General features: G+C 39.3%; 4 protein-coding genes across 6 annotated transcripts; 3 read left to right on the top strand and 1 right to left on the bottom strand.

Annotated features, from left to right (window-relative positions):
* Window positions 1-2,592: 2,592 nt before the first annotated feature.
* On the bottom strand, window positions 2,593-8,892 carry LOC142397978 (alcohol dehydrogenase class-3-like). 3 transcript variants are annotated; one of them, XM_075481850.1, is made up of 10 exons: window positions 8,827-8,892; window positions 8,709-8,751; window positions 8,434-8,535; window positions 8,088-8,238; window positions 7,905-7,992; window positions 7,591-7,810; window positions 6,084-6,344; window positions 5,730-5,862; window positions 5,133-5,271; window positions 2,593-4,486 (listed from the first exon to the last, which is right to left on the bottom strand). In XM_075481850.1, the coding sequence occupies exons 2-10, from the start codon at window positions 8,724-8,726 to the stop codon at window positions 4,462-4,464; spliced, it is 1,137 nt and encodes a 378-aa protein (XP_075337965.1). In that variant the 5' UTR covers window positions 8,727-8,751; window positions 8,827-8,892; the 3' UTR covers window positions 2,593-4,461. The 3 variants fall into 3 exon arrangements, with proteins under 3 accessions (XP_075337965.1, XP_075337966.1, XP_075337964.1); XM_075481851.1 differs by having other exon boundaries at window positions 8,709-8,745; window positions 8,827-8,868; XM_075481849.1 differs by having other exon boundaries at window positions 8,709-8,861.
* Window positions 8,893-8,913: 21 nt separating this feature from the next.
* Window positions 8,914-12,373, top strand: gar1 (GAR1 homolog, ribonucleoprotein). The gene is made up of 7 exons (XM_075481854.1): window positions 8,914-8,991; window positions 9,239-9,451; window positions 10,945-11,099; window positions 11,205-11,264; window positions 11,359-11,485; window positions 11,656-11,793; window positions 11,927-12,373. The coding sequence occupies exons 2-7, from the start codon at window positions 9,253-9,255 to the stop codon at window positions 11,935-11,937; spliced, it is 690 nt and encodes a 229-aa protein (XP_075337969.1). The 5' UTR covers window positions 8,914-8,991; window positions 9,239-9,252; the 3' UTR covers window positions 11,938-12,373.
* A 914-nt stretch (window positions 12,374-13,287) lies between these two features.
* On the top strand, window positions 13,288-16,618 carry LOC142397979 (alcohol dehydrogenase class-3). Its single transcript, XM_075481852.1, has 9 exons — window positions 13,288-13,359; window positions 13,888-13,989; window positions 14,222-14,363; window positions 14,460-14,547; window positions 14,665-14,884; window positions 15,406-15,666; window positions 15,785-15,920; window positions 16,104-16,242; window positions 16,392-16,618. Exons 1-9 carry the CDS (start codon window positions 13,342-13,344, stop codon window positions 16,414-16,416), a joined length of 1,131 nt encoding a protein of 376 aa, XP_075337967.1. The 5' UTR covers window positions 13,288-13,341; the 3' UTR covers window positions 16,417-16,618.
* A 1,390-nt stretch (window positions 16,619-18,008) lies between these two features.
* eif4ea (eukaryotic translation initiation factor 4ea) lies at window positions 18,009-25,530 on the top strand. Its single transcript, XM_075481848.1, has 7 exons — window positions 18,009-18,078; window positions 19,087-19,190; window positions 19,792-19,887; window positions 21,535-21,598; window positions 22,054-22,167; window positions 22,406-22,545; window positions 24,278-25,530. The coding sequence occupies exons 1-7, from the start codon at window positions 18,061-18,063 to the stop codon at window positions 24,390-24,392; spliced, it is 651 nt and encodes a 216-aa protein (XP_075337963.1). The 5' UTR covers window positions 18,009-18,060; the 3' UTR covers window positions 24,393-25,530.
* Window positions 25,531-25,855: the final 325 nt, after the last annotated feature.

The raw sequence follows: 25,855 nt of genomic DNA, 5'->3' as shown, positions 1-25,855 counted from the left end.
TTTTGTACCGTTCCTACAATCACAAATATAAAACTACCATTAATGTTCACAGGAATTAGCCTTACCTAGTCAGGTAAACTGGGCAGATGTGGAGGGAAACTAAAGCTCCCAGTGCTTTTCTGATACTAGTGAAGTTCTCATGAAGTTAAAGGTAACAACACAGGGTCTGAGAGACATCTCTCTCCCTACCTCCATCCCATAATCAAACAAAGATGCTTTGTTAACTTCACGTAGGCTCACTGAAAAAAAAGCAATGTAAAAGTGGCAAAGAATGTATGGATATGTCCAGTTCTGTCACCAAAAAGCTCTGTCAAAGCCCATGGGGTCAAATAATTTCATATGAAGCTACTTTACTTTTTCAGGTTACCACATCGTACATTTAATGTCTTTAATGAGTAAAACCAGGGTTAGGAGACATTTATGGATACACACAATCTAACTCTGCATCCCTGTTATTTCAGAACTAATTCATGGTATTTATCTCTCATGAGAAATATCATATTTGTCATGTATTTTGTATGGAATTCTTTCTTGGACCAATTTATTTATGAGAAATACAAAAGAACTAAATTAAGACAATCTGTCTCACCGCATGACTCCTTCCCATGCCTACTGGTGATGTGCTGTGTGACCACTATGGGAGAGACCAAACAAGGGAGTGCCATGATAGCACCTTCAAGCTAATCTCTCAATTACTACTTTACTGCTACTGTCAGACAAAAGACAACAAAAGCTTAGACCTGTCATGCATAGATCTCTTTATGCGAATGTGTGTTTGCGAGTCTCTTTGGTAATAGCTATGTGTGGTCTGCATAATCCTGCTTTGTTGTCTATTTCTGTTGTAACTCAACTATAAAACACTGTCAGATTGACATGCAACAGAATAGAAAACACGTGATCTTGCATGGCTCAATGAAACGAGCATGATACAGTTATTATTTGGGTCAGAGGATTTGTCTCACAAAAAAATCCTCTAAATAGTCTGAGCAAAGAATTTTATACTCTTTTATACCCTATACTATGAATGAGGAATACCAAAAAATATGTTTTCACTTTTAAAATCTTTAGTTTTACAGTTTACTTTACCTTCTTTTTTTTTAAATTCAGGTATACAGCATGTAAACTGTAAAATGCCAGTAAACTGGCACTTAAAAGGTTAACTTCTGAATTTGAAAGTCCTTTCCAATCTTAAAAGGACTTTTATTGAGCCTGAAGCATGACAATTATTTTATACTTTCTAGAAATACTAACATTTTGGGGGCCAAATAGGCTTCCACTTGAAAACAACACACCCTGCTGTTTGACATTGGTCACTGCACAGTGTGTTAATGCTGGAGAAAAACAGTTGTCCTTCCAAGACGTTAAGTGCCGGGTTGTGATGTCCTTAAGCGAAGCCGAGTACTTTCCACTGACACAGAAGCTAAAGCTAAGTGTGTCAGGCAAAGACCAGGGATGTCACAGGCAACGCCTGGCATTAGGCGTATAATGGGCAGGATTTACTGATAAAACGGGGGTCTGCCTTTGACAGTCTTTTGTGACTTAAGTGGGCCGTCTTCTTTAGCTGTGGGGCTATAATGTATATCTGCACCTCTGTCTAGGTCTCTCTCAAATGTGGCTTCTTTAAACTTATTTCTTACAGATATGGATATAGTAATGTTTTGGCCAAATGAATTTGATTTAATATTTTGTGTTTGTGATGTTCACCAACACACATGTAGACAGGTGTGTGAAATGTTTGTGTGACCACAGTAATATGAGCTCAGTGCGGAGCAAAAGGTCTTGCACAAGTAAGAAAAATAAGAATAATGTCCAATGAAAATAGCCAGGCTCCCTACATCAACTACTGTATTAAGACTCTTTTGACTTGACAGTTTTACTGTAAGCCATGAGAAACAGCGGAAGGTTGAAACAGACACAGATAAGTGGAATTTGTTCATTTTACCAGAGCACTGTCTATTTCACAGAAGGGTGTGACCTGAAGTATGAGCTCATAAATTACTGTTAAATCATACCTGAGGTCACAGAACAGTAAAAGACATTAAAACTAAAACCACTTCTCAACATTACATCTTCTGAGGTCCCCAGCTATACACTCTTCTCCTTTTAGGTAGTTCAAATGGAATTTTGTTGAAAGACTAAAAGTATTGAACTGTACATGGGTAACACACAAAATAATTCATATACACTCGGACTTCTTAGCAGGGTTCTTAAAGCTCTAAAGGTCAAAGCACTTTTCGAGGTGAATTTAAGATTTTCCAGCAGCAAAAAGTGCTGATAAATTGCATAAACCTCAACATTACCTACATACTCAATTACACACTTCCTCACCAGATGACATCTGATGTTGTTGTGCTATGAAAATCCTAAACAGGTTTTACTGATTGATCGCATCACTTATCCTTGAGAATATTTGCCTTCATATAAAACCTGTTTGACCTCCATGACTTTCTGAAATCACCTCAATTTCAATCAACCCTCCACCGAAAATGACATCAGCCCATCAGTCCCTTCAGCTTTTTTTAATTAATTAAAACAATTCAACTTGAGTTGACAAAATATAATATAGATATGTATAAAATCTGAAAACCACAAACTGAAAACCATCAAATCAGATACGGATTTATACAAAAACAGTGCGACTACAGTTTCAAGCATTTTTTTTTTTTTTTTCCAGCCACGTGTCACCACACGTGACATGAAAATGAAATAATCTGCAAAAACATGTAAGAAAAGGTCATATAGTTGAATCAGTGACACCAACCCCAATTTACAAAGCAGATCAACAGCTACCCCTGTAATATATTTAGTCTTGGTTTGACGGTAAAAAAATTTTATACCCACAATTTTTACCGTTATTCATCTGTCACAACAACACAGTTTAATAAATGAGAGGAAATCTCTTAATCCCAGTGTAAATATTGTGAAAATAAAGGCAGCACATCACACTTTGTGTGATGGCATTTACCTCATCTAGCATCTCTGTTGTCAATTACTTTCATGAATTCTTGAAGAATCACAGAAAAGTTATGAGAGCCAGAGTTAAAAAAATTTTAATATGAACACAGAAATAAGTGAGCATAATTTCCAAATATCGAGTTATTCTCTCTATCGCTATTTAACTCCATGCTATTTTCTTGTCCAAAAGATTTCTGCAGAAAAGCTGCACAGATGAATGTGAAACGTGACAATATGGGCAATTAAGACTTTTGAAAATGCGTGCAATGCTGCGGCTGTAATTCAGACAGCATGTCCTCCCTGTATCAGTTGCAGAATGCTGTGACAATCCCAGAGGCTACGGGGATCAAAAGGCAAAGGAGGGGGGGGGGGAAAGGTGGGAGACTTATGGTCGTCACTTTGGATAGGTTTTCCCATAGATGAGGCAGACATTCAGACACATGTCCCCAAGAAAGCCTTATAAATCTGGGAGCTTGTCCAACATTTACAGATGACGGTGCCCAGTTGCTTGACCACCTGTCAAAACTCGTCTTACTCCTTCTATTGATCTCACTTCTCCTTTTGTTGCTCCATTATCTGCATGATTCTGCTGTCAAAAGCTTCGTTTACTTTCAGAGTTTTTACTAAAAAGAGGTGATCTAAGCTGTAGGATTCATGATTGATGGTACAAGCAAAGGAGACCAAACTAAGACAAGCAGCACCACTTTATTTTCCATTTTAAAAAAAAGGGATGGAAAATCAGGGTAACTGCCAGGGGTATTCGTTTGATCTGAAAGGAGCCTCAATAAAACAAATTCTTTAGACAGCTATTTCAGTTCTTCACCAAGAGGCATTCCCCAAACAACCTTTTGTCTTCTGTCCTGACAGCCCACAACTGTTATTCTAGCCCTTCCTGGTGACTCCCTTTTAAATCAATATATAATATTACCAAGGACGAAATTTGGTAAGCCCGACCACATGAAGCAGATATTTCTCCTCGGCCGACGACAGATTCTGCCATTTGGTCCCCTGTGTCTTTTAGCCCATCTTCAATACAAGATGGTCTGGACAGGAATCACTGTCACTGTAGCTGCCAAGTATGACAGATGTAGAGAGAATTTGCCTTCATGTTACTGCAGATGCTGCACATTTAGGACGACTACTTGTTCAACTTTACATAAGAGCAGGGAAAATTCTGTTTTCATCAAAACTTCGACGAAGAAGAGCAAAAGCATAAGATTTTAACGTGAATTAAGATACGGAAATATTTGCAGATTGAAAAAAACCCAAAACCAGTTATTTTTCCTTTTTTTAAAAAATAAGGTTTGACCTGCGACACAAACATAAGAGCTTTTGTATGATATAAGACTGCCATCTTGTGGTAAATGTTGTAACTTGCTACAAAGTCATCCAGAGACTATTAATAAGCATTCCACTTAGATATTCTTTAAAAAAAAAAAGAAGAAAAAAAATGATGAGCAGTGGTGTTTCTCTTCGAGTTTTTGGTTAATCTTCCTCTGGAGAGTCTTACAGACTGATGACAGTACGGATGCTAAGAAAAAAGAAAAAAAAAGAGAACAAATGACCAGAATGAAGGAAGTTATTGTCCCCTCCCAGTCCAATATACAATATAGAAAATAGACATGCAATGATTAGACAGTTAATCAGTCACTTGGTAGATTAACAGAAAACGAATGATCATTTTTGTCTTTTTTCTAAATAACCATTCACACTAGCCTGTTTTTCCACTGGGAAACTTTGCAAGATTTAGTGCAAATGTTTAAGTAAAATGATTCCAATAAGGGTCAAAAGATAATCCCAAATAATCCAAACAGTTTATCACTATAATACATGTATTCCTGAAACGTTTGCAGTTAGTAAAGTTCTTGAAATCAGCTAAGAATTAATTACGTAACGTGTTGGTTTGTATAATCAAAGAGGTCATTTTTGACATGGACTTTTTTTGATTAGTAGACTGAGGATAAGGTTAAAGCATTGGGGAATGCGGTCTTTCCAGAGTTTAACTCTCAAACTGACACGCACACCGAGTCTTAATCAGCAAAAATGTAATGTAACTTTGCAAGCATTCTCCTTTTTCCACAAATAGCATTTTATGAACAGAGAGTAATAAAAAGGATGGCACGCACACACACAGACACAAATCAAAAACTAGCTGCCGTAAATAAATCGGGTCTTACCTTTTACCACTTTTTAGAAGATCAAAAGCCACATTGATTTGATCCAGCAGGAGGGTGTGAGTGATAAACTCGTCCAGCTTCAACTTGTTATTCATGTAGTCGTCCACCAGTTTAGGCACATCTATCACACTTTTCCAGCCTTTCGAAGAGGATGATAAGGTTCAGTTTAATAGATAGCAACAGGACACGTACATGACTGCAAATCAGAAAAGCTACCGAAACAGTCCGAGGCTTTAAGAAACTTTAAAAATCAAAGAGCCCAGAATGGTAAAAAGCTACACTGGCCGGTGGTGGATGTCTGGCCCTTATGTAGCACTGCATCAAAACCAAACTTTCTGCTGTGGAAACCTCTGCACGGCTCCTGAAAACTGCCGTTTTACTCATTACTTAAAGCCATAATCAAACTGGAGCCACCAATGTACCATCAGATACAGTCTGGTGTATTTCAAAAGGTTCTTAGTGGAACATTGACAAAACCTTTTATTTCACCAAGCACTCGCTTTCACAATCATAAACAATGACCAGAAATGTTCATTCCATTATGAACTAACATTTCTCATGCAAATCAATCAGCCTAGGAACTTCTTTTAAGCACACCTCCAAAGTAAGTCCCCTTCAAGGTACGCCCCAGGAGGATCTTTATAACCTTGACGTCCATCGTTTCTGTCTCCGTCCATCCAGCAATGACACAGGTGCCCCAGGCCTCTGCAGTGGACTCAAGTGCAGCACTCTACAACAACAGGATGAGATGTTTCAGTTGAATCTCTCCATCATATTCTAATTATCACAAATCCAACAAAGAATTTGCCTGAAAATTTGTGTTATTAAGTCATATTGGTTTGTGGGTGAACTGATAACCGAAGCTACTATAACTGCATCACAGACTCCCTAACAGAGTGTACACTGAAATACTTTCATGGGAATCCATTTGAAAGATATAAAGATACCCACCATTATAGCTGGACTTCCAACACATTCCAGAGCATAGTCCACTCCCCCGTTGGTCATCTCCACCAGAACCTCCTGGATAGGTTTGCCGTAATCTTTTGGGTTGACACAGTCGGTGGCTCCAAGTTGTTTGGCTTTCTCAAACTTGTCGGGGTTGATGTCTACCCCAATGATCCTTTTTGCCCGGGCAGTCTTGCAGCCCATGACGGCAGCCAGTCCAACAGCTCCGAGTCCAAACACAGCACACGAGGAAGCTTTTTCAACCTGGATGAACACACAGCAGATGATCTTAATCGTACTGTGTCAATTGTCCTGAGATTACTTGTGTTAGAATTTGGTGCTATATAAATAAAACTCCTATTTCTGTTTCTGTTAATATATACATATTTGTTTTTGTGGTTTTTACAATAGAGTTTTTGATTAAAAATGTATATTCGCTCATTTTATTATTGTAAAGCAAAGTGGACCTTATGTAATACTGAATATATGTCATTTATCTGACGACATAGGAATACTGTTGTATGAAAATTGATAACTGATGTTTGCTGACAATGTGGTCATTTGTTTTTTTCAAACACATTTTTTTATTTATTTGTAGTTATGGGTTTGCCACTATGCACAGCACCTGCAGATATCCATTTTGTTACTCATGCAATGTTTAGATATTCGATCATTCCGAACAAGTTTTGATAATCTTTACTTTTTCATAACAGCCTCATAAGTTTTTCGATTAAAGTTTCTTTTTCTAAATTGTGCACCAACCTCTTTTTGATGACAAAAATGATCAAATACTAAAAGTGAGGAAATTTAATCTCCATAACTTCTAATCTGTTATAATTCATGTTCCATGAAATTAATCCATAATAAAGAGTAAATCTGTGAAAGAAGATAAAACTAAATGATGGCGAGTTTCAAAATAAGTTATCTGCTTCCTCTTTCCAAAAATATAGCAGGGATGTTGCTGAAAAAATGTCATCATTTTAAAATATATCAATAATAAAAAGCAAATAAATCTAAAATACATTGCAATGCCTTTAAAAAAAAAAAAAAAAACGTTTTCCCATTTGTCTTTATATTTCCATATATATATATAATTCAGCTATTTAGTTACCTTTACATCTCCATATTTATTTATCTGTTTCTCTATATAAATCCCCATTTATTTTCTTATTTCTTTAAGAAAAGGGTCATTTTTGTGGCGCCCCAGTCGCTTCATAATCTACAACTCACTGCATCTACTGCCATCTAGAGGAGGAAATTAATAACTACAACCAAGCGCCATTACTTAAAGAAGGGTCAAATTTTATTTTCCATCATCATTAATCTTTCGTTGTTGTTGATAATATAACACGCTCAACTGTTTGTAAAGTTTCATGCTTATCTATTATATATATATATTTCTAAATGTGTTACCTTGGTGATCCATTGAGCCCTGTGCAGACATTTTGCATGAAACAACCACTGAACCACATCACAGTTGGAGACAATACAAGTTATGATTTCATCTTACCTTGCCTGTCTTAATAGCAGCACCATAACCAGTGGATACACCACAGCCTAACAGACAGACTTTGTCCAGTGGCGCATCAGATCTTATTTTAGCAAGAGACGTGTCGGGAACCACGGTGTACTGACAGAAAGAGCCGACGCCAAGGAACTGATAGATCTGCTGACCATTGCAAGATATCCTGCTGGTGCCATCAGCCAACACACCAATTTGTGTATTTGCCCTAAAATTCACAAGAGATAGCATGCATTTAAAGACAATGAAAGCAACACAGTAAGTGTGACTGTTTGTGCGCAATCATGTGACAATGAAATCACCAGTTTTTCCTGCAAAGATTCGTTTTTGCACTTTGACAACGTTCACACTCCCCACAGTATGGCAGAAAAAGAGGAATAACTTTATCCCCTGGAAACAAAACGTAAAGCACTTTCAGGCAGTCATGGAAAAAGGAAACATGAGAGTCAAAAGTCAGACTCTTTGTTATGGGTTGTGCAGTTTACCCGGTGAGAACAGGGTGACTTCTGGGCCAACACTTTCCACTATGCCTGCCGCCTCGTGGCCAAGAACTAAAGGGAATGGCCTGAAAGTCTTCTCTTTTCCAGTCTCATACAGGCATTCCCAGTCTGTGTGGCACACACCAGTGGCAACAATCTATGCAAAAAGATATAGGAAGTGGATGGTGACAGGCGAGACAGGGGAAGTGAAATGCATTCTACTTTTTCCTGTTTATATATTTCATACGCAATTGACAGATGACAAGTCATCGTTTCTTTACATCACTTTGATATTATCCAAGTCGCAGGATTAATTGGGCTTCAAATTGTCAAAATAAATCTCATTTGGGACCTTGATTCTGACTTCATGGACTTTAGGTGGGGCCACCTCCACCTCCTCAATAGACAGAGGCCTCCCTGGCCCCCAGGCAACGGCTGCCTTGCACCTGATCACCTTAAAAAAAGCAAAATACACATGTTCTCAGCTTTGTTTGGGTGGGCCACTGTCTGAACAACGAAAGGCTTCTGAGAGGATAGCAGACTACATACGGAAACAGTTATCTAAAGAGACACACCCAAAATGCAAAGGCTGTAGAAAATATCAACATTTGGTTATTATTTTCTTACCTCACCCTTGGTTGCCATTGTTGAGTGAAGACTTAACCTGTAACTGAACAAAAATAACGTTTACTGCACAAACCGTCAAGTCACATTAAAGACTTCTTTTTTTTTTAAACTCAACAACCTTTGCTGACTCGGTTTGGTTCTTTGAAGATGATGAACGACGCTTTGGAGAATTCACGACACTTCCCGACCCTGTTGTTCAGCTTTACGGCAGACCGTGATCACACGTGTTGTCATCGCATGGGGGCTCCAGTCGCTAAAGGAGTGCAGCTAGCTGATCGAAGTTGTAAGTAAATTGTTCAAATCGTATGTTAAATGCGTTGCAGGCGTCCCCGTGTTGATATGTTAAAGGTAGAAAATAACACACGAGTTTTTAATCTGAAAATATGCCTGAATGTGTTCTTTTAAACTCCCCAGTTGAGCTAACTTGTAAGTTCCCACTGTTAGCCGATCGGGTGAAGCTTAGCTTTGTCGGTGAGGGGATACTGCATCGTGGGCTAACCATGTTCTTGTGCTGATTTCTCGTTTTGCAGAAAATTTGAGCGAGATGTCTTTCAGAGGAGGAGGTGGACGGGGTGGAAGAGGCGGCGGAGGTGGAGGGAGAGGTGGCGGTTTTAACCGGGGTGGTGGAGGATTCAACCGGGGTGGTGGAGGATTCAGGGGTGGTGGAGGAGGATTTGGACGTGGTGGTGGACGAGGTGGCTTTAACAGACAGCAAGACTACGGTCCTCCTGAGTATGTTGTTGGTAAGTTCATTAAATCACAAATATACATGTATGCACGTGTTAAAATGGCGATGTGTCGTTTGGTGGAAAAGCAGTGTGACTGATCTTAATCTGCTGCAAGAACACTCGATTTGGTGGTCAGCTGCCGCTTCTTTGTGTTGTTTTTATCTTAAAGGGTTAATGTGGATCTGATACAACACAGCACGATAAAGTTCGTGATTATGGGACTATTAGACACTCAGCTCCCAATTTCTGTGGTGCCAAATGTAGGAAGAATAAAACTCTAAAACTGTGACGTGATACCAAATTCTGGTGAGATTCTCAGCATCACAAATGATTCAGTTTTGGAATTTAAGGCATGGAAGCTGTTGACTGCACTGACTCTACATGCAAGCCCATTTAGAAAAATAAGAACCCATTCATCCCTTTAAAGCGATGTAAAACTAGCTTCTTTTCTTTCTTTTTTACAGACACACAATCTTGATAAACTGTGATTCCCAGTTCATGTAGTAAGGCATTCAGTATATCACGAATACCGAGTTTAAACATCCTTGTTTCAATCACAACAAAGTGCTGAAATGCTGTGACTGCTGGGTTTTATCATACCTGGGCCTCAGTAACAGGGAAGTGCCTGAAAGCAAAGAAAAATGCAACAAAAAAAATAGTTCTTTACCATTTATCCAATACAACGTAACTATGAGCTCAAATGGTGTGTGAGTAATGGGACGCTCCTGACAAAGAGTCGGTAAAGTCAGTAGTTTTAAACCCGTCCGAAAACCCTTTTATTGCTATTTCTCCGTGTTTTGGTGATTCAAGGATTCATTTATCATTAGAAATCGTCAGTTGTGGGGAAGTTCGTAACCCTGCTTATATTGTTGGATGATGAGATGTTAATAGTGAAGAGGATTACTCATTAGTCTCTGAAAGAGCACTTAACTTAAAATGTTTCGCCGTTAGACGACCGAAAACGGAAGCCTGGAGTGCAGCCGAGATGGTGGCAGACCCAACATTGTCTCTATTCAGTGATGTTGAGCGGTAGTTTTTATTTTTTTTATTGCAAATCCCACATGGCAAAGCAGTATCCAGCCTCCTCCAGCTGCAGACTTGCAGCCTCTTGTCAGGGAGGTTTGCAATTGCAGAAGGGGGCGTCAAGACACCCACATGCCTTGGCAGGAGACTTCCACCGCAGCCACAGTGAGAGATGTGTGGCCGGAACAAGTCGAACACAGAAACATCAATGTGAAACAGACTGCAGCACTGTTGTTTGACCTTAATATACTTATATATATATATTTACAATTTTTAAAAGCTACTTTGCTTTCCTAGCCTTGTCATCGTTCGTCTAAAGAACATGAATTGTTTCTTTTTATTAAAGTCTGCAGAGAGACATACCTACAGAAACCCTTTGTCAAGAACTCAAAAAGTCCATCTTTTTAGGTTGGGCTGAAACTAGATCTTAGCCTTGATGGTTCATTACTCCTAAAACTGTGTGATTATGTCTTTCCCCTCTGCAGCGGTGGGAGAGTTCATGCATCCATGTGAAGATGATGTCGTGTGCAGGTGCACAACAGAAGAAAACAAAGTTCCCTACTTCAACGCCCCGGTGTACTTGGAAAACAAGGAGCAGATCGGGAAAGTGGACGAGATCTTTGGCCAGCTCAGAGACTTTGTATCCTTTCTGTAGTCCTTGTTTCAGCCTCTGAGACGAAACGTCTGGAGATTGAATATTAGTGTTTCCACCGAGATCTGTAATGCTCCTTAATTGTACTTGCAGTATTTTTCAGTCAAACTCTCTGATAATATGAAGGCGTCTTCGTTCAAGAAATTACAGAAGGTAAAAAAAAAAAAACATCCTAAAGAACATTGTCAGGCACTGAATGCGGGTTCCTCTATGCTAAGAAGTTTGTAATATGCAACCTCTCCTCCAGTTCTACATAGATCCTATGAAGCTTCTCCCGTTGCAAAGATTCCTCCCAAGGCCACCAGGGGAAAAGGGACCACCCAGAGGAGGCAGGGGGGGAGGTAGAGGTGGATTCAGAGGTGGCGGTCGTGGAGGTGAGATGAAGTGTCTCTCTTTTAGCAGTATTTGGTTTAAATGTGTAGAGTGTGTCATTTAGAAGAGGCAGGTTTTCCCATTTGGGCACTTGTGCTAAATTGTGTTCGTTTTTCTTCCTGTGGATTTATTTAAATGATGACTCACTCATTGTTGTTCTGTTTTATATAAGGCGGTTTTCGAGGTGGCAGAGGTGGCCGTGGTGGAGGATTTGGAGGTGGACGCGGTGGCGGAGGAGGCTTCGGAGGAGGAGGAGGAGGCGGCTTCAGAGGAAGAGGTGGAGGTGGAGGTGGTGGACGTGGATTCAGAGGTTGGCTCATTTTTTCTATTTATTCTTTTTTTGTGTGACTTTTCTGCTCTGTTTTTTTTTTTTTTAAGCATATAAATGTGGGCATTGTAAGTTTCTAATGGCTGCATTTTGTCGCTGTTTTGTGTACTTACAGGTGGGAGATGATCAGACCGTCTTCATTTTTATTTTCACCACTCAAAAGATTCTGGCCCGACCGACTCAAACATCGCCTCCGGTTGATGAGCTTGATTGAACTCAGTTTTATTTTTTTGTACCTGTTTTGGATGAATGATGGATCTTAATGACTTTTTATTTAAAAGGTTCATTTGTATATGTGTGTGTGTGTATGTGTGTAACGCAGCAGGGACCTTTTCTGCCTGCTTTGGAGGGTTGCTGGATCCATTTTTGAGCAGTCCTGTCATTGTTCTGTGCTGATTGCGTTAGAATGTTTGACAGAAAACCCATTTACAAACCTCCATGCAGTGAAATATTCACATGTGGGAAACCAGGATTTCTTCAGTGTTACCTGAAAACATTGTAATACTATATGTGGAATATTCTCACATTTTTGTTGAAGTCCTTGATTAAAAGGTGCTTTGTAGCCGTGGGAGTTTCTTTTTGTGATTTAAAGGTTTTTTGAAGGTTTGTGGCATCTTGAAGGAGATCATATGTAAATACTCTTAATCAGATTTATCCAGAACCTCAATGAAAAGCATCAAGCACCAAAATCCAGTCAAAATATTTTTCTTTAAGTCCTCTGACCCCTCAAAGATATCATGTATTTTTCTTTGAGTTAAGATGGTATACTATATAGTCAGTATTTGATATTAAAAGGTATTTACACATTCATGTGATGAAATTCCCTTCAAATCAGTCATTTGGGGTGATTTGGTGCATCAGCCAAATCGCAAAAACATCTAGTTGGACAAGAAAACATCTGATAGTGGAAACTTAGTCAGGAGGTTATATAAAAATGAAAAAAGAAATGCGTTTAAAGATGTGATAAATGGGGTTGACTTTAATAAATCACCTGTGATAATTCACAGCGTGATAGTTTAGAAAAAGTTCTGGGAAAATATGTACTTTATATACAAAGTGTACACTATTGTATGATTTTATTTTTTATTTTTATGGAGACGTCTTGTGCCGAGTATTTAAGACGTGCATATGGGTACATTCATTCTAGATTTTTGTTGAAAGGCAGTTTTATGTGATCAAGCCTCCTCGTGACATAAACATGGCTCATTCAAAACAGTTTAAATAGAAACCAGTAGCTTTATTCTCCAACCCCTGAATATAAAGTATGATCTATTTTCAAAGTCCACGTGCTTTCAGGCCTGGATTTTGATATCTATATATCCGCTATACAGAAATAAATGATTTTCTAACGGTCCACGGTTCTTGCTTGGTCTCGCTGGACCTGACCCCCCCCCCCCCCCCCCCCCCCCCCCCCCCCCTTTCCACTGGGTTACGTCATGAACCCCGCACGTTCTCGCGTCTGATTGGCCCCGACGTAACTCCTTTACGGCCGCTCTCAGGACTCCTCCCTCTCGTGCTGAAGGAACGAACATGGAGACAGTGGGCAAAGTAAGTTTCTACAAACCAAGAAATATATTTTGCATTTTCTTTTGCTCCTTAATGCTTTTTCCTCGTAAGTGCTTGAAATTCTCTCGTAGCGCCAAATCAGTTTTATCTGCTAACGCGCAGACATTGATGTGCGTTGAATGACGTGCAAACAAAGAGTCACTGTTCGAGAATTTAACTGAGACCTTTGGCAGGTCAGCTGCAACTGGTATTGTCAAGTTTATACAGTGTTTTGCCCCACGAGACATAACATATGGTAAGTTTTGAACTGCCTTTTGTGTGAAGAATTCGTAAATTTGGTTTGCAGTAACTCGCTGTCACGTGTCGCCTGTTTAGCATCGAAATCGCGAGGCTTTATTTCTTTTGAATTGTAGTTTTGTTCTGCAGAGATCATCTGCTGGAGCTCTTGCATAACTGCGTGCTGGGGGGAGGCTAAAAGCACCGCAACCGACCTGCTCGATCTGCAAGAGCTGCAGCGAATTGTCGGAGGATTGTTTGACCTTGATTCAAACACGCATTGTTTGCTTTTAGGTGATCAAGTGCAAGGCAGCTGTTGCTTGGGAACCCGGGAAGCCTCTCTCCATTGAGGAGGTAGAGGTAGCCCCACCTAAGGCCCATGAAGTTCGCATTAAGGTAAACCTTGCAACTCACTTACCTCAGAAAAAACTGTGTTTGGGTGCACCTGCCTCAAAGTTTAGAGGCTTTTGTGTCTCATCAACAGTTTTTTTTCAGGAATCCACATTCTTTTAACTGTTATGCGCTTGAATATGTGCAGGTAATAAAAAGGTTGTTGACTCTGTGGGAAATGAAGTGATGCAATGTATAAAACCAAGAATGACACTTTTTTTTCCCTTTCTTTTTCCAGATCTTTGCCACAGGAGTGTGTCATACAGATGCCTACACTCTGAGTGGCAGTGACCCAGAGGGACTCTTCCCTGTCATCCTGGGGCACGAGGGTGCTGGGACAGTCGAGAGCGTCGGGGAGGGTGTGACCAAATTCAAGCCAGGTGAGCAGCCTTCAGTCATAAAATTAAAACTTTGCCGAGCCCATGTATGAGTATGTATTCCTTTTGTGGTTTTGATCATCAATCATTTCCACTTAGGTGATACCGTCATCCCTTTGTATGTGCCTCAGTGTGGTGAATGTAAATTCTGCAAAAATCCCAAGACGAACCTCTGCCAGAAAATTAGGTAAAATGACTTGAACATTTAAAAAAAAATCTGGGAAACCAAATCAAAGCTTGGTCATCAGTTTCGTCCCACATTCATGATGTGAAATCATCTCTTCCACATGTTTCCAATCTGCAGAATAACCCAAGGTCAGGGCCTGCTCCCTGACAAGACCTCTCGCTTCACCTGCAAGGGAAAGCAAGTGTTCCACTTCATGGGGACCAGCACCTTCTCCGAGTACACTGTGGTGGCTGACATCTCAGTGGCCAAGGTTAACGCGAGTGCTCCGCTGGATAAAGTGTGCCTCCTTGGATGTGGTATTTCTACAGGTTATGGGGCTGCTCTAAACACTGCCAAGGTGAGCAGTAAAGGCTGTTTACCACAACATAGATTTGCTCTCTTACAGGAAACAAATAATAGAAGATAACAGTTTCGAAACCAAGTTTTTTTCTTCATCCAAAACATGATTGTCACTGGTTTTGGGCCATGCTAGAATAGCCTATAAATCTGACTAATAACTTGTTGCCAGGCAATTTGTTTTGAATAGATTATTTAAATAATTATTTTATCTTTATTAAAAGACATGGGAACTATCTTTTTTTTTTTTAAGCATTTAATTAAACCATCATCAAGAGTGAACTTCTTAATTACACTGCAGCATGGCTAAATGCCGAGCGTCCTTAGGAAACTCAGTACAATTATCAATTATTGTCACTTTTCAATATGTCACTTTTATATACCCTGGTACAAAAAAAACCAACTTAAAAATAAGGTGATAGAAAGTGTAAGAAGTCCAATCTGTTAATGATAAATTGTTAAATGGGATTAGATTACATTAACTAACACAAGTGTAACACCTTAGTGTAATCATCTTCTCAGGTTGAGCCTGGTTCCACATGTGCTGTTTTTGGACTTGGAGCTGTTGGCTTGGCTGTTATTATGGGTTGCAAGGTTGCCGGAGCAACGAGGATCATTGGTGTGGACATCAACCCTGACAAGTTTGAGAAAGCCAAGGAGTTTGGAGCCACTGAATTTGTGAACCCAAAGGACCACAAAAAGCCCGTCCAGGAGGTTCTGGTGGAGATGACTGATGGGGGTGTGGACTATTCATTTGAGTGCATCGGAAATGTGCAAATAATGGTGAGGACTCACTTTGTCTTCATATTTTACCTGTCGTGCAGCACATTAGACAGATACAGAAATGAGTATTTAAGAAGTGCTCGTCACGGGTAACAACAGTTTGATTTTCTTTTTTCAGAGAGCTGCTTTGGAGGCATGCCACAAAGGTTGGGGTGAAAGTGTCATCATTGGCGTAGCTGGAGCGGGACAGGAGATTTCCACTCGACCATTCCAGCTGGTGACAGGCAGAGTGTGGAGAGGCACAGCCTTTGGAGGTGAGAGACTGTTGTTTCTGTCTAGCATAATTTCTACTTGTGCCAAATTAAAATGTGAGGAGCATTTCATATCTTTTAATTAGGCCTCGCACGGGGCCTTTTAATGAGTCGGTGCCATTGAAACTGTAATTATCCTGAAATGAAAATTGTAGTTTTTATCTGAGTTTTTACGCTCCCTTTTAGGCTGGAAGAGTGTGGAAAGCGTTCCCAAACTGGTGGAAGACTACATGAATAAGAAGCTGAAGGTGGATGAGTTTGTAACCCACACTCTTCCCTTTGAGAAGATCAATGAGGGATTTGACCTCATGCACGCTGGAAAGAGGTGCAGAATGCAGTTCATTTTTCAGGCCTATGGTTATATTGCTTTTCTTTGGAAATCCTGTTCATCTTTCTACATTTTTACTGTTCAGTTGTGGTATTTTTTATTTTACTGCTTAACGTTTTTTTTGTCTTGTGGTTTTTTCATTGCAGTATCCGCGCAGTGCTGACTTTCTGAAGTGCCTAAAAAAAAAAAAAAAAAAAAAAGAAGAAGCAACCGTCACATCTGGCCTTTAAACAGATTCCATCCATTGTTTCAACACTTATTTCCGTGCACTTAATTTTGATAGCAGAGCTGTCAGTGTTTAGAAGAAAATGTTTAACAGCAGGACATCTGTAAGAAATGTTCTAAATTATGTTAATAAAGACATGGAAAAACGGATTGCATTGATTTGGCATTTATTTTGGCTGACAGGCATTTGACAACTGATCTCATTAAGCAGCCTTTAAGAGTGTCTGTCAGCACTATTTAGTCACGCTTTAATCTGTTCATAGCATGAAATCTCAAAAGTAAGAGTCTTACTTGGCATTAAGATTGCGTAAGAATTTACCCTGAATACATGCCAGATATTGAATATTATAATAAAATGTGTAACTGTGAAGACCTAAATCTTACCATATTTTGCTTGATCACAGAGCCATTTTGTGAGGTTTATCATGAGCTTCCTTATCCCTTTTATTTCTATTCTTAATTGGTATAACTTTATATTTTAAATTGCCTATTGGTGTTTGAGGTCATGTTGCATGCTTCATGACTAATGTTAATATTTACACTTGAGTATGGTTCTGTGGGTCACCGTGTCACCCAGAAAAAACACAGTGAGCTCACAACAGACATGTTCACAAATAATTTTTTCCAAGTTCCAAGTCTCAAATGACTGAAATGGATGTTCTGTCATTAGACACATGCCATTTGGTCTAGATAAGACTGCATTGCTGCATGTTATGGCATGAAAGCCTGTACTGTATTATCAATAATATCATTATACACTGCAGGATGAAAATTGATCAGGTCATGCTAAAAGGGTTATTTAAATCCAATGTGAAGAAACACCATGAAAGCTTGTTTGAAGTATATAAATGTATTTGGAAATATGTGCTTGCTCTGCACCACAGGATGCATTAACAGACATATTAATAACTGACTGTGTCACCTGAACTTCCCATGCATAACATTTTTCAGCGCAATTTCAGTGCATTTTTTTAATTTTTGTTGACAGTGTCAACCTAGAATTTTATCAGGTGTCCCTGAAATGGTAAACGTAGGCTATTTTATTTTAAAACAGCAATTAGATTAACTTTAAACTACACTTGCTAAACTAGACTTGGCTTAGCAATCAATTCGGTGACTGTTAACCTAAGTAGTTTTGATATCAGTGGCTGCACGCATGCGTGAGGCTATGTTGCGCTAAGCCTGTCATCTGCCTTGTCATACATCGGAATTAATGAAATAAAGATCAGAAACAATAATTTCACGAAATGAAGATTGTTTATGAGTCCCAAGACTCGAGTCGACTCCCCATCTCTGCCTCAATTGTCAATGTTTCTCTGAGGCTGGGGTGAAAAAAAATGTATGGAAAACACATATTTTGTTGGTTAATCAGCTGCCTGGCCACCATATCCTTACAACATGTAAAGTATATTAAAAACTTTATAAAAATGACGCGAAACATATTAACAGTCTAACGTAACGAGGTCACAGCAGAGCAGGGTGTTCTTTTTTTTTTTGTTGTTGTCATTCTTGCGCATGCGTACTGATAGGTAGGCAGACCCAATCAGCTATTTTAACACACGCCAAAATCCTAATTGTGATTTACAGAAGATGGCGACCGCAATAGTGGTGAGTTCGCTACAAAAATACCGGTACCTGGATTACTCAACGGAGGTTTTTACTCTTCCGTAAAACACATATATCCAGTGTTTAGCATACAAAGAAAAAATGACAAGTTAACGACAGCTACAACTTTGTTACAATGAGGCTCAGAAAACCTGTAAACTTAGTAATTATGTCTAACAGGTAGCTCGCTAGCTAAACATCAACTTCGCATTGTTAAAGAAACTCGGTAGCTTTTGCACTCATTACAACTATTAAGACTCGTTTTAAACAGCTGCTGTAAGACTGTCGTTGTCATGGAGAAAAACGCACCTCGTTAAGACTGTTTGGACAGGTTAACAGTTAACTGTTGGTGTTTGAATGAATGAGAAGGCTCACGCACAAGTTGACGTTAACGGCTCCGTTCCAGAGAACGTTGGTGAGAGTTCGGTGCCGGTCAGCTGGAGCAACTATTTGTTTTCTACAAGTAGAAACCCAGGAGTTCTTTCAAACTCCTCTTTAATTGATAATACTGTACACGAAAGTGTAAGCAAGACCGGTTGCATTGTATCGTGTCCCTGTGGGAGGGAAAGTATGATGAATAAAACGTTAATATTTTTTTTTTTTTTACAGGCATTGACTTTCAAAGCATTTAATACACTTGAAGCTACAAGACAGTGTGAAAGGAGTACTTATCATAAACACGAATCTGAACAAATCAAGTTCACTGATTAAAGTTGGAGTTGGTACAAATTCCAAAAATGAATTGAGTCACTGAAAAAGAACAAAACAAAAAAGACTGTTCAGTCTCAGAAAAGGAATCAAAACATAAGATTTTGCCTGCCTAACAGCTTAATAAATTCCTGGAATTAGATGTAAAATGATGCACCGTCCACACTTACACCTGCTCTGTGCACACTTAAGTTCAAAGGGCACAGCTGGGCCTGTTGCTGTTGCCACACATGCCGCATGAGAAACCTAATCGTATCTTAAGTCCAATGTCTCTTTTGTGCCTGTTATCATTTTTTGGAATAGGTGTCAACTTCCGTTCCTGCAAATCCCGAAAAGGAGCAATGCGAAATGGCCATTCAAAAAGTCTTGAGTCCCGAAGCTTACATCAAACATCCATTACAAAACAGGTAAGCATTCATTCCTCTCTGTTCCTCTCTCTCCAGAAGGGTTTAGAGGTTGTATCCATATAGTCCCATGTAAAAAAAAAATCTAAGTTCAGCTTATTTAGCCTTTTGCTACAGAATTGAAAGAGTAGGGGACACTAAAGGACGTACACTGCTTGGCCAAAAAGTCTCCACCGCAGTTTAACCAAGCGAGTGATCTGAGATAAAAATAGCAGAATTTATTCTGAAAAGAGTGGTTTGTGTGGCATGAAACATAATTTTCATACATTGGCTACCATAGAGTCTGAACCTTGACTTAACTTAAGTCTTTGGGATTTGCTGGAGGAGACATTGTGACACAAATGCTAGTCTTAGATCCCTGCATTTTCTATCTTTGGGAATTTAAAATGCCATCTAAAATGGCCCGTGCCTGGCAGTCACATTGTATAAGCGTATTGGAACCATACCATGGCGAATGCGTGCTGTAATCAAAGCTAAAGATGGTCAAACAAAAGATTGGTGCATGTGACCTTTTGGCCAGGCATTGTATTCGTGTCCATAATGGGTTAAGGCACAGAAAGCATGAAGCTATGTTCTGCAGTAGGTGACTCTTTTGTCTTTTTAGGTGGGCTCTTTGGTTTTTCAAGAATGACAAAAGCAAAACGTGGCAAGCTAACCTTCGTCTCATCTCTAAGTTTGACACTGTTGAAGACTTTTGGGCGTAAGTAAATTCTTGCCTTATAGTTCACCACATTCAGTGCTGTGGAAGTGCACAACATGTAGTCAATCACCGGTGTAACTCCAGGCCAGCAGACTTGCACTTTTCTTATCTTGATTATTCTAAATGAGAAAAATACCACTAAAAGACTTCAAGTCAGTAAATAAAGACATATAATTAGCAGGATTTTCAATGTAAACCATAGGTGACTGTTTATAATCTGACTGTAGGTCCACATTTTGTTCACCAGACATGCAAATGTCACACCAGTGAGTGCTTGCGGTGCTCACAGGGGCACAGCTGTGCCAGCAATTTCTTCATGAATAGTAGTAGTTCACTATTTAAAGTTCAAGTAAACATTTAGGCTGAGACATGAGGAATGTTGCACTTAACATCACCATGGCAACTTTATCTGCCACTTCTAACTCACAGCTGATAGACATGAGTTAATCAACTGCTTCCCTCCTCTCTGCTCTGTTTATGCATGCTTTGATGGATTCAGCTTAAACTTAGTAGCACTGAACAAAGGCTAACAGTTGATAGTTGAAGCAATTCCGGGACAGTTTCAACAGAACTGCATACAACTCATTAAAGTGGTTATATACCAAACTTTTTTGCAATTTATTAAATTTTTTGTCTTATTCAGCAGAGATGGAAAGAGCTTATTTTTTGCCCCCCCCAGAAAAAATAAAACAAAATATATAAAATCCTATAATCCCAAACTGATAATGGTAACATTAGTTGAGGTTTTGGTTGTGCAAGTGGAGAAAAGCCTAAACGAGCTCCTGCTTGGATGAGGGCAGGGGCTGACTGCATCGTGAGTTGTCGTTCCTGTCGGCAAATATCCTCAGGTTCAGATGTGATTTGCTGGCATGTTCGGTTAGAGCACAGCCATAGTCCAGCTGGGTGCAGCAGTCGCCACCAGCAGCCCCGGGCTAGCTATAGCAGTTGCACCTGCTGTAGCCATCTGTTACAATTCTTCATCTGTATACTCCAGCAGTAAGCACCATTGCGCAAGGTAGTTTTCAATGTCTTTCTTGTAATCCGACATGGCTGGCTTGGTAAAATAAGCAGCTAAAAGGTATCGTTCTGACAGTTGAAAGGCTATTAGCATTTATCATATCAGTCTGTCGGTAGCACAAGCTTCGGGTCACCTTTTCTGCTGTGATATAGCGAGTCATTCACACATACTGTACAAAGGCTTGGTGCTGCATCGTGTGCTTATAAATGGGACAGAATGGTGGAATTGGCTGAGAAATGTTAAAGCTACAATATAAGCTGTATCCCCAACATTAACAATATAACATTTTATTTACCATTTCAGAGGACAAATTACAAGTTCTGTGTTAGATTTCAGTCTTTATATATTTCAACTGCATAGTAGATAAGAGTTTCTTATATTATTTGCTTTTTTCAACTTTCTGATAGCTGTCAAGCATATTTTCTACAGAGTACGTTGACAGGAATGTGGTTATTATTGGTGCTCGATGTCTTTACGTCATTCCAATTTATTCTCGGTTAAGACGGAAACATTTGAACAACTTTTCTCCACCTCTGTTGGCACCAAGACGAGGCCATCAGTCACTGGTCACGCATAGTTAAAATTCCTACAAAAACATCCTCGTTTTTAAATTTGTTTTATTTTTGCAGATTATACAATCACATTCAGCTATCGAGTAACTTGATGTCTGGATGTGACTACTCATTATTTAAGGTAAGAACTTTCCGTCCACGTACGTTACAGTGCACTCAAAACTTCAAGCTGTCTCTATTTTCTGCTTTTACGACTTATCGACCATGTTCCAGAGGAGTTTTGTCCTTATATCACTTTGTAATGTTGATGCATTTTATTACAAAGGAAGCAAGAGTATTAAACTTTTAAGTCTCTTGTATCTGGGTCTGTACAGATGTATCATCCAACCTGTTCTGTTCTCACTTAAAGCCACAAACGCTTGTTAACATCTCATGAACAGGCTCATTGGAAGAACATCCTGAGTGTACAAAGACATTTGAAAAATTCAGCATGCCTAAAAATGGAATCCATCCTTTTGTTGTTGACATGAAGTGTCTTCTGACATAAGCGCAACATGCTTTTAAGTGGATGAATACGTCTTTGAATAAAATATCTATTCAATTATATAAATGTTGTGGGCTGCCATTTGAGTACAGGATGGAATCGAGCCAATGTGGGAGGATGAAAGGAACCGACGAGGTGGCCGCTGGCTGATAACTCTGTCCAAGCAGCAGCGGAAAGCAGATCTGGACCGGTTCTGGTTGGAGACGGTATGCTCATTGGTTTAAATTCACAAAACCATGATTGTGTTTATCTAGAAAACCTCATGAATATATTGGGACCCAACAAAGTAGGGTAATGGTTTAATCTAATACAACAAACAAAGCCAGCTGCTTGTTAAACTGAACTCTGTGACTTCTTTTGATTTAAGATGCACCAGATTAAAAAGAAAAAGGAGCTGTTTAACAATAAATTTCCTCTTTTTTTTCTTTTCTTCTTTCCCTGCAGCTCCTGTGTCTTGTGGGTGAAGCCTTTGATGACCACAGTGACGATGTTTGTGGAGCCGTCATTAATGTCAGAGCCAAAGGAGATAAAATAGCCATATGGACCACAGACTTTGAAAACAAAGATGCCATCACACACATAGGGTGAGCTGCACAAACCTCAATAAGACTTGGTGTAGGATACATCAAGCCTTAGTATTTTGTATCCTTTTTCATGCTTTTAACAAGTCATTTTTCTTAAATGTCCTTTTCTTAACCTCACTTGTGCCCATTTAGATTAAGCCCTTTTTTGTTTCATACTTTTAAGGAAAATCTGAGACCAAAACTTCTTTCAGACATGAACTGCTTAACGTGAATCTGATGGCAAGAAATGACAGTGGTATCATATTTGATTTGGCACTCTGGGGCATTTCTGTTATGTTTGTGCAAAAGCAATCCTCCTAGGTTGGACATAATATTTCTGTGTCACTTCTACAATGACAAAAGTCTGAACTGTGTCGGACACATTGACGGACACGGTGGATGTGCATTAATATGGCGCAGAACAGCTGGTCAGAGCAATCTGCATTACTAAATATCAGCGTTCTAATTTCCTTACTCTTTACTGAGTCATTTTCCCTTCAGTGGCTAGCTGCAGAAACGAGCTGTTTTCACAGTGTCTGAACTAAAAGAATGATGGAAAATTTTAGGTTTTAGTTTCTGAACGGGGAGACTGTCTGAGTAAATTGGACTAGTTCATAGTTTTTGATTTGACAGTGGACACAGCAGCAGGACTGAGAGTGAGTTCCAAGCTGTCCTGCCGGCTGGTAAAATTGATCTCTCTTCTTTTTGTCAGTAAGTCATCGCTGATGGATTCAGCACCTCCATGTGAGATGTTACAGTCGATATCATCTCACATGGAGGAAATGGGTCTGGAATCGTTTCCTCCATGTAAGGCACATGGAAGCGTGTGAGTCATGCCCACTCCGGTGACCCTCCGTAGAAAATTGGCGTGTGCTTAACGGTGTTCTGTTTCCATCAGTGCCATTTGGAGCCAGTATGAATACATTTAAGGGGGAAAAAGGTCAAAATCAAAGTTTTATGGAAGGCCAATAAAGGGAGATAAGAACAGTCGTGATGTGAGGCTTAAAGCTAGCCTCGCTGCTCCATTCTCAACCGATTTCAAGGTGGGATACAGTTGGATTGAGTAAGGTAGGTAAAAGGGAAATTATGATACTCACTACGAAAGAAGATGAAGGTACACACCAGAGATTCCTGGAGGTTTGTTAAAAGTAGTGATTTCTCTCAGCTGAGAAGGGGTCTGCATCAGCTTTGTAATGTGAGCTTTGAAATGCAAAGTGTTGATCAAAGACGACACTGACACTTGTAGAGATGTTTGCCAGAGTGGAGCTGATAAAGTGACTGATCTCTAAAGTGGCTTCCATCCACCGCTGCAATATTTCACCCAAACACAGAGCAAGTGGCTTGTGAAATACGAGTTGTGGCAGTTTGACATGATGTGAGAAATCTGAGACTCCAAAGACTTTTGTGTGACACCTCACTTAGTCGTCACACTAATGTAAAAGTGATGAATGACTGAACAGATTGAAGCTATTAGCGTTGCATAATTTTAGTCTGAAAATGCTTCAATATGTTTGAACGCAGAAGGGAAAGCTGTATCATGCTTTGAATTTGTATTTCGGTTGGAGCCACAGCAGGAAACCGTACTGCAGCAAACATCAGAGGATATCATTTCTGATGGTAGTCCAGAGGCTCAATTACTTTCGTGTCATTTATGGTCATGAAATATAAAGATTTTAGATGTTGTTTTGGTTTTTTTTTTCTTTTTCTTTTCAGTGTCTTGTCAGTTTATATTGACCGTGTGTTTGTTTTTTAGACGAGTGTATAAAGAGAGATTAGGCGTTCCACCAAAAGTGATCATCGGTTACCAGTCTCATGCAGACACGGCCACAAAGAGCGGCTCCACCACCAAGAACAAGTTTGTTGCCTGAGGACCTGTGGATTCATCTGACAAGTTAATTTGTTTCTTTCTTTTTTTCTGTTGCCATTGTAGATTTTTTTTGTAACTTTTCCATGAATGTAACTGGCGAGTTAATCCACCGAAAGAAAACATTTAAAAAGGAGATAGAATGGTTTCTTTGTTTACCTGTTTGACACTTTACCAAATCTTTTGTTTTTGGTGAGACTTATGTGCAATTAAAAATGTAGCAATTCTTTGGTTTGTGTGCTAAAGATGCCAGTTTTCATTTCTCATGATTTTTTTTTATTTTTTTGGCACGGTTTAATATATACAAATTTAAGTGTTTAAGATTAAAGGCACACGTCAAAAGGAGGCTTTTCTACTTTTGTGAATTGTAGCAACGGAAAGATTCACTGAAGATTTTATTTGGAAGTTGAATTTTTAAACCGCATCTTTTGAACAGGACTCGGCTGACATGTGGATGGGGAAACTTTGAGTTGGACTTTTTGATAGAATTTAAAGCTTGATACTTTTTTTTTCGGGCAGGTGCAAATATCTAAAATTCACTAATTGGCCGTATTTCAGATGTTGCTCGAGTTAAAACTGTCTGGGTTCTTTTCAAGCCACACAAGCTATATGCAAAGTGTCAATATTGGGCTCTTAATCCTCTTGTAAGATATGCTCAGGTAAGCAGACTAAAGAACTTGGAAGTTTACAATTTTACCACACTCGGGTATGAAATATTATTTAAAATGGACCAAGCAAAGCTTATATGTTGAACCATAGATTAATCTCTTGAGTAAGTATACTGCATAAATGCCTTTATACCATAGCAGTTAGCTCACTTTTCACTTGAGATATAGATTTTATAGAATTTTGAGTTGCACAGAAAGATATCACTAGTGGCCACTCGCATTTATACATATTATTATATATTTGTTTTTCCTGTGCAGAAGCCACATTGTGGTGTTTTGATTTGATGTTTCGTGGTCTGTAAAGTCGGGGTAATTGTCACCTTTGCAGTAATTGTTTTGTGTGTAAAGAACAAGTATTATGGCGGGACCGAACTGTGCCTTTAAGATAAACTCCCCCACATTTCTGAATTTTGAAATGTATCAACGATGTAATGGAGCAATGTAAATAAACTATAGTGTTGTGCTCACTCTGAAGATGCAGCTGGGAAGTTGTAATTTTATATAAATTGCATAGAACAAATCGCTTTAGATGACTAGTTGTGCCTGTGCGATGGTTAAAAGCCTGGAAATTGATCTAACGCAGTATAAGCAATCCTTTTTTTCTGCAATTTGTGACTTTGGGAGCTCAGCTTCTTGAACATATTTGTAACAGCTCTCATCCTACAAATAGTGTTTTGGAAAATTGTGACACAACACTGAATCAGTCACGTTCATGAAAAATTAGTTTTGTGGAAATTCTTTGGACCATATAACAGACTCCAAAGACATTTCCATGAGCTGACATCTTCTCCAAGGAGCT

This window comes from Odontesthes bonariensis, chromosome 13 (genome assembly GCF_027942865.1).
Source record: "Odontesthes bonariensis isolate fOdoBon6 chromosome 13, fOdoBon6.hap1, whole genome shotgun sequence".
Lineage (NCBI taxonomy): Eukaryota > Metazoa > Chordata > Actinopteri > Atheriniformes > Atherinopsidae > Odontesthes > Odontesthes bonariensis.
This window is presented reverse-complemented; position numbering and strand designations above follow the sequence as displayed.

Excerpts from the sequence above, each read along its gene's own strand:
- LOC142397979 (XM_075481852.1), top strand. Across the intron at positions 14,548-14,664 it reads AACCTCTGCCAGAAAATTAG|AATAACCCAAGGTCAGGGCC; the intron begins GTAAAATGACTT and ends TCCAATCTGCAG. Across the intron at positions 16,243-16,391 it reads CTCATGCACGCTGGAAAGAG|TATCCGCGCAGTGCTGACTT; the intron begins GTGCAGAATGCA and ends TTTTCATTGCAG.
- eif4ea (XM_075481848.1), top strand. Across the intron at positions 19,888-21,534 it reads ACTGTTGAAGACTTTTGGGC|ATTATACAATCACATTCAGC; the intron begins GTAAGTAAATTC and ends TTATTTTTGCAG. Across the intron at positions 22,168-22,405 it reads ACCGGTTCTGGTTGGAGACG|CTCCTGTGTCTTGTGGGTGA; the intron begins GTATGCTCATTG and ends CTTTCCCTGCAG.
- LOC142397978 (XM_075481850.1), bottom strand. Across the intron at positions 7,811-7,904 it reads AATCTTTGCAGGAAAAACTG|GGCAAATACACAAATTGGTG; the intron begins GTGATTTCATTG and ends TGTGAATTTTAG. Across the intron at positions 5,863-6,083 it reads TTGGAAGTCCAGCTATAATG|AGTGCTGCACTTGAGTCCAC; the intron begins GTGGGTATCTTT and ends CTGTTGTTGTAG.
- gar1 (XM_075481854.1), top strand. The coding sequence starts at position 9,253 with ATGTCTTTCAGAGGAGGAGGTGGACGGGGTGGAAGAGGCGGCGGAGGT. Across the intron at positions 9,452-10,944 it reads TCCTCCTGAGTATGTTGTTG|CGGTGGGAGAGTTCATGCAT; the intron begins GTAAGTTCATTA and ends TCCCCTCTGCAG. Across the intron at positions 11,265-11,358 it reads CGTTCAAGAAATTACAGAAG|TTCTACATAGATCCTATGAA; the intron begins GTAAAAAAAAAA and ends CCTCTCCTCCAG.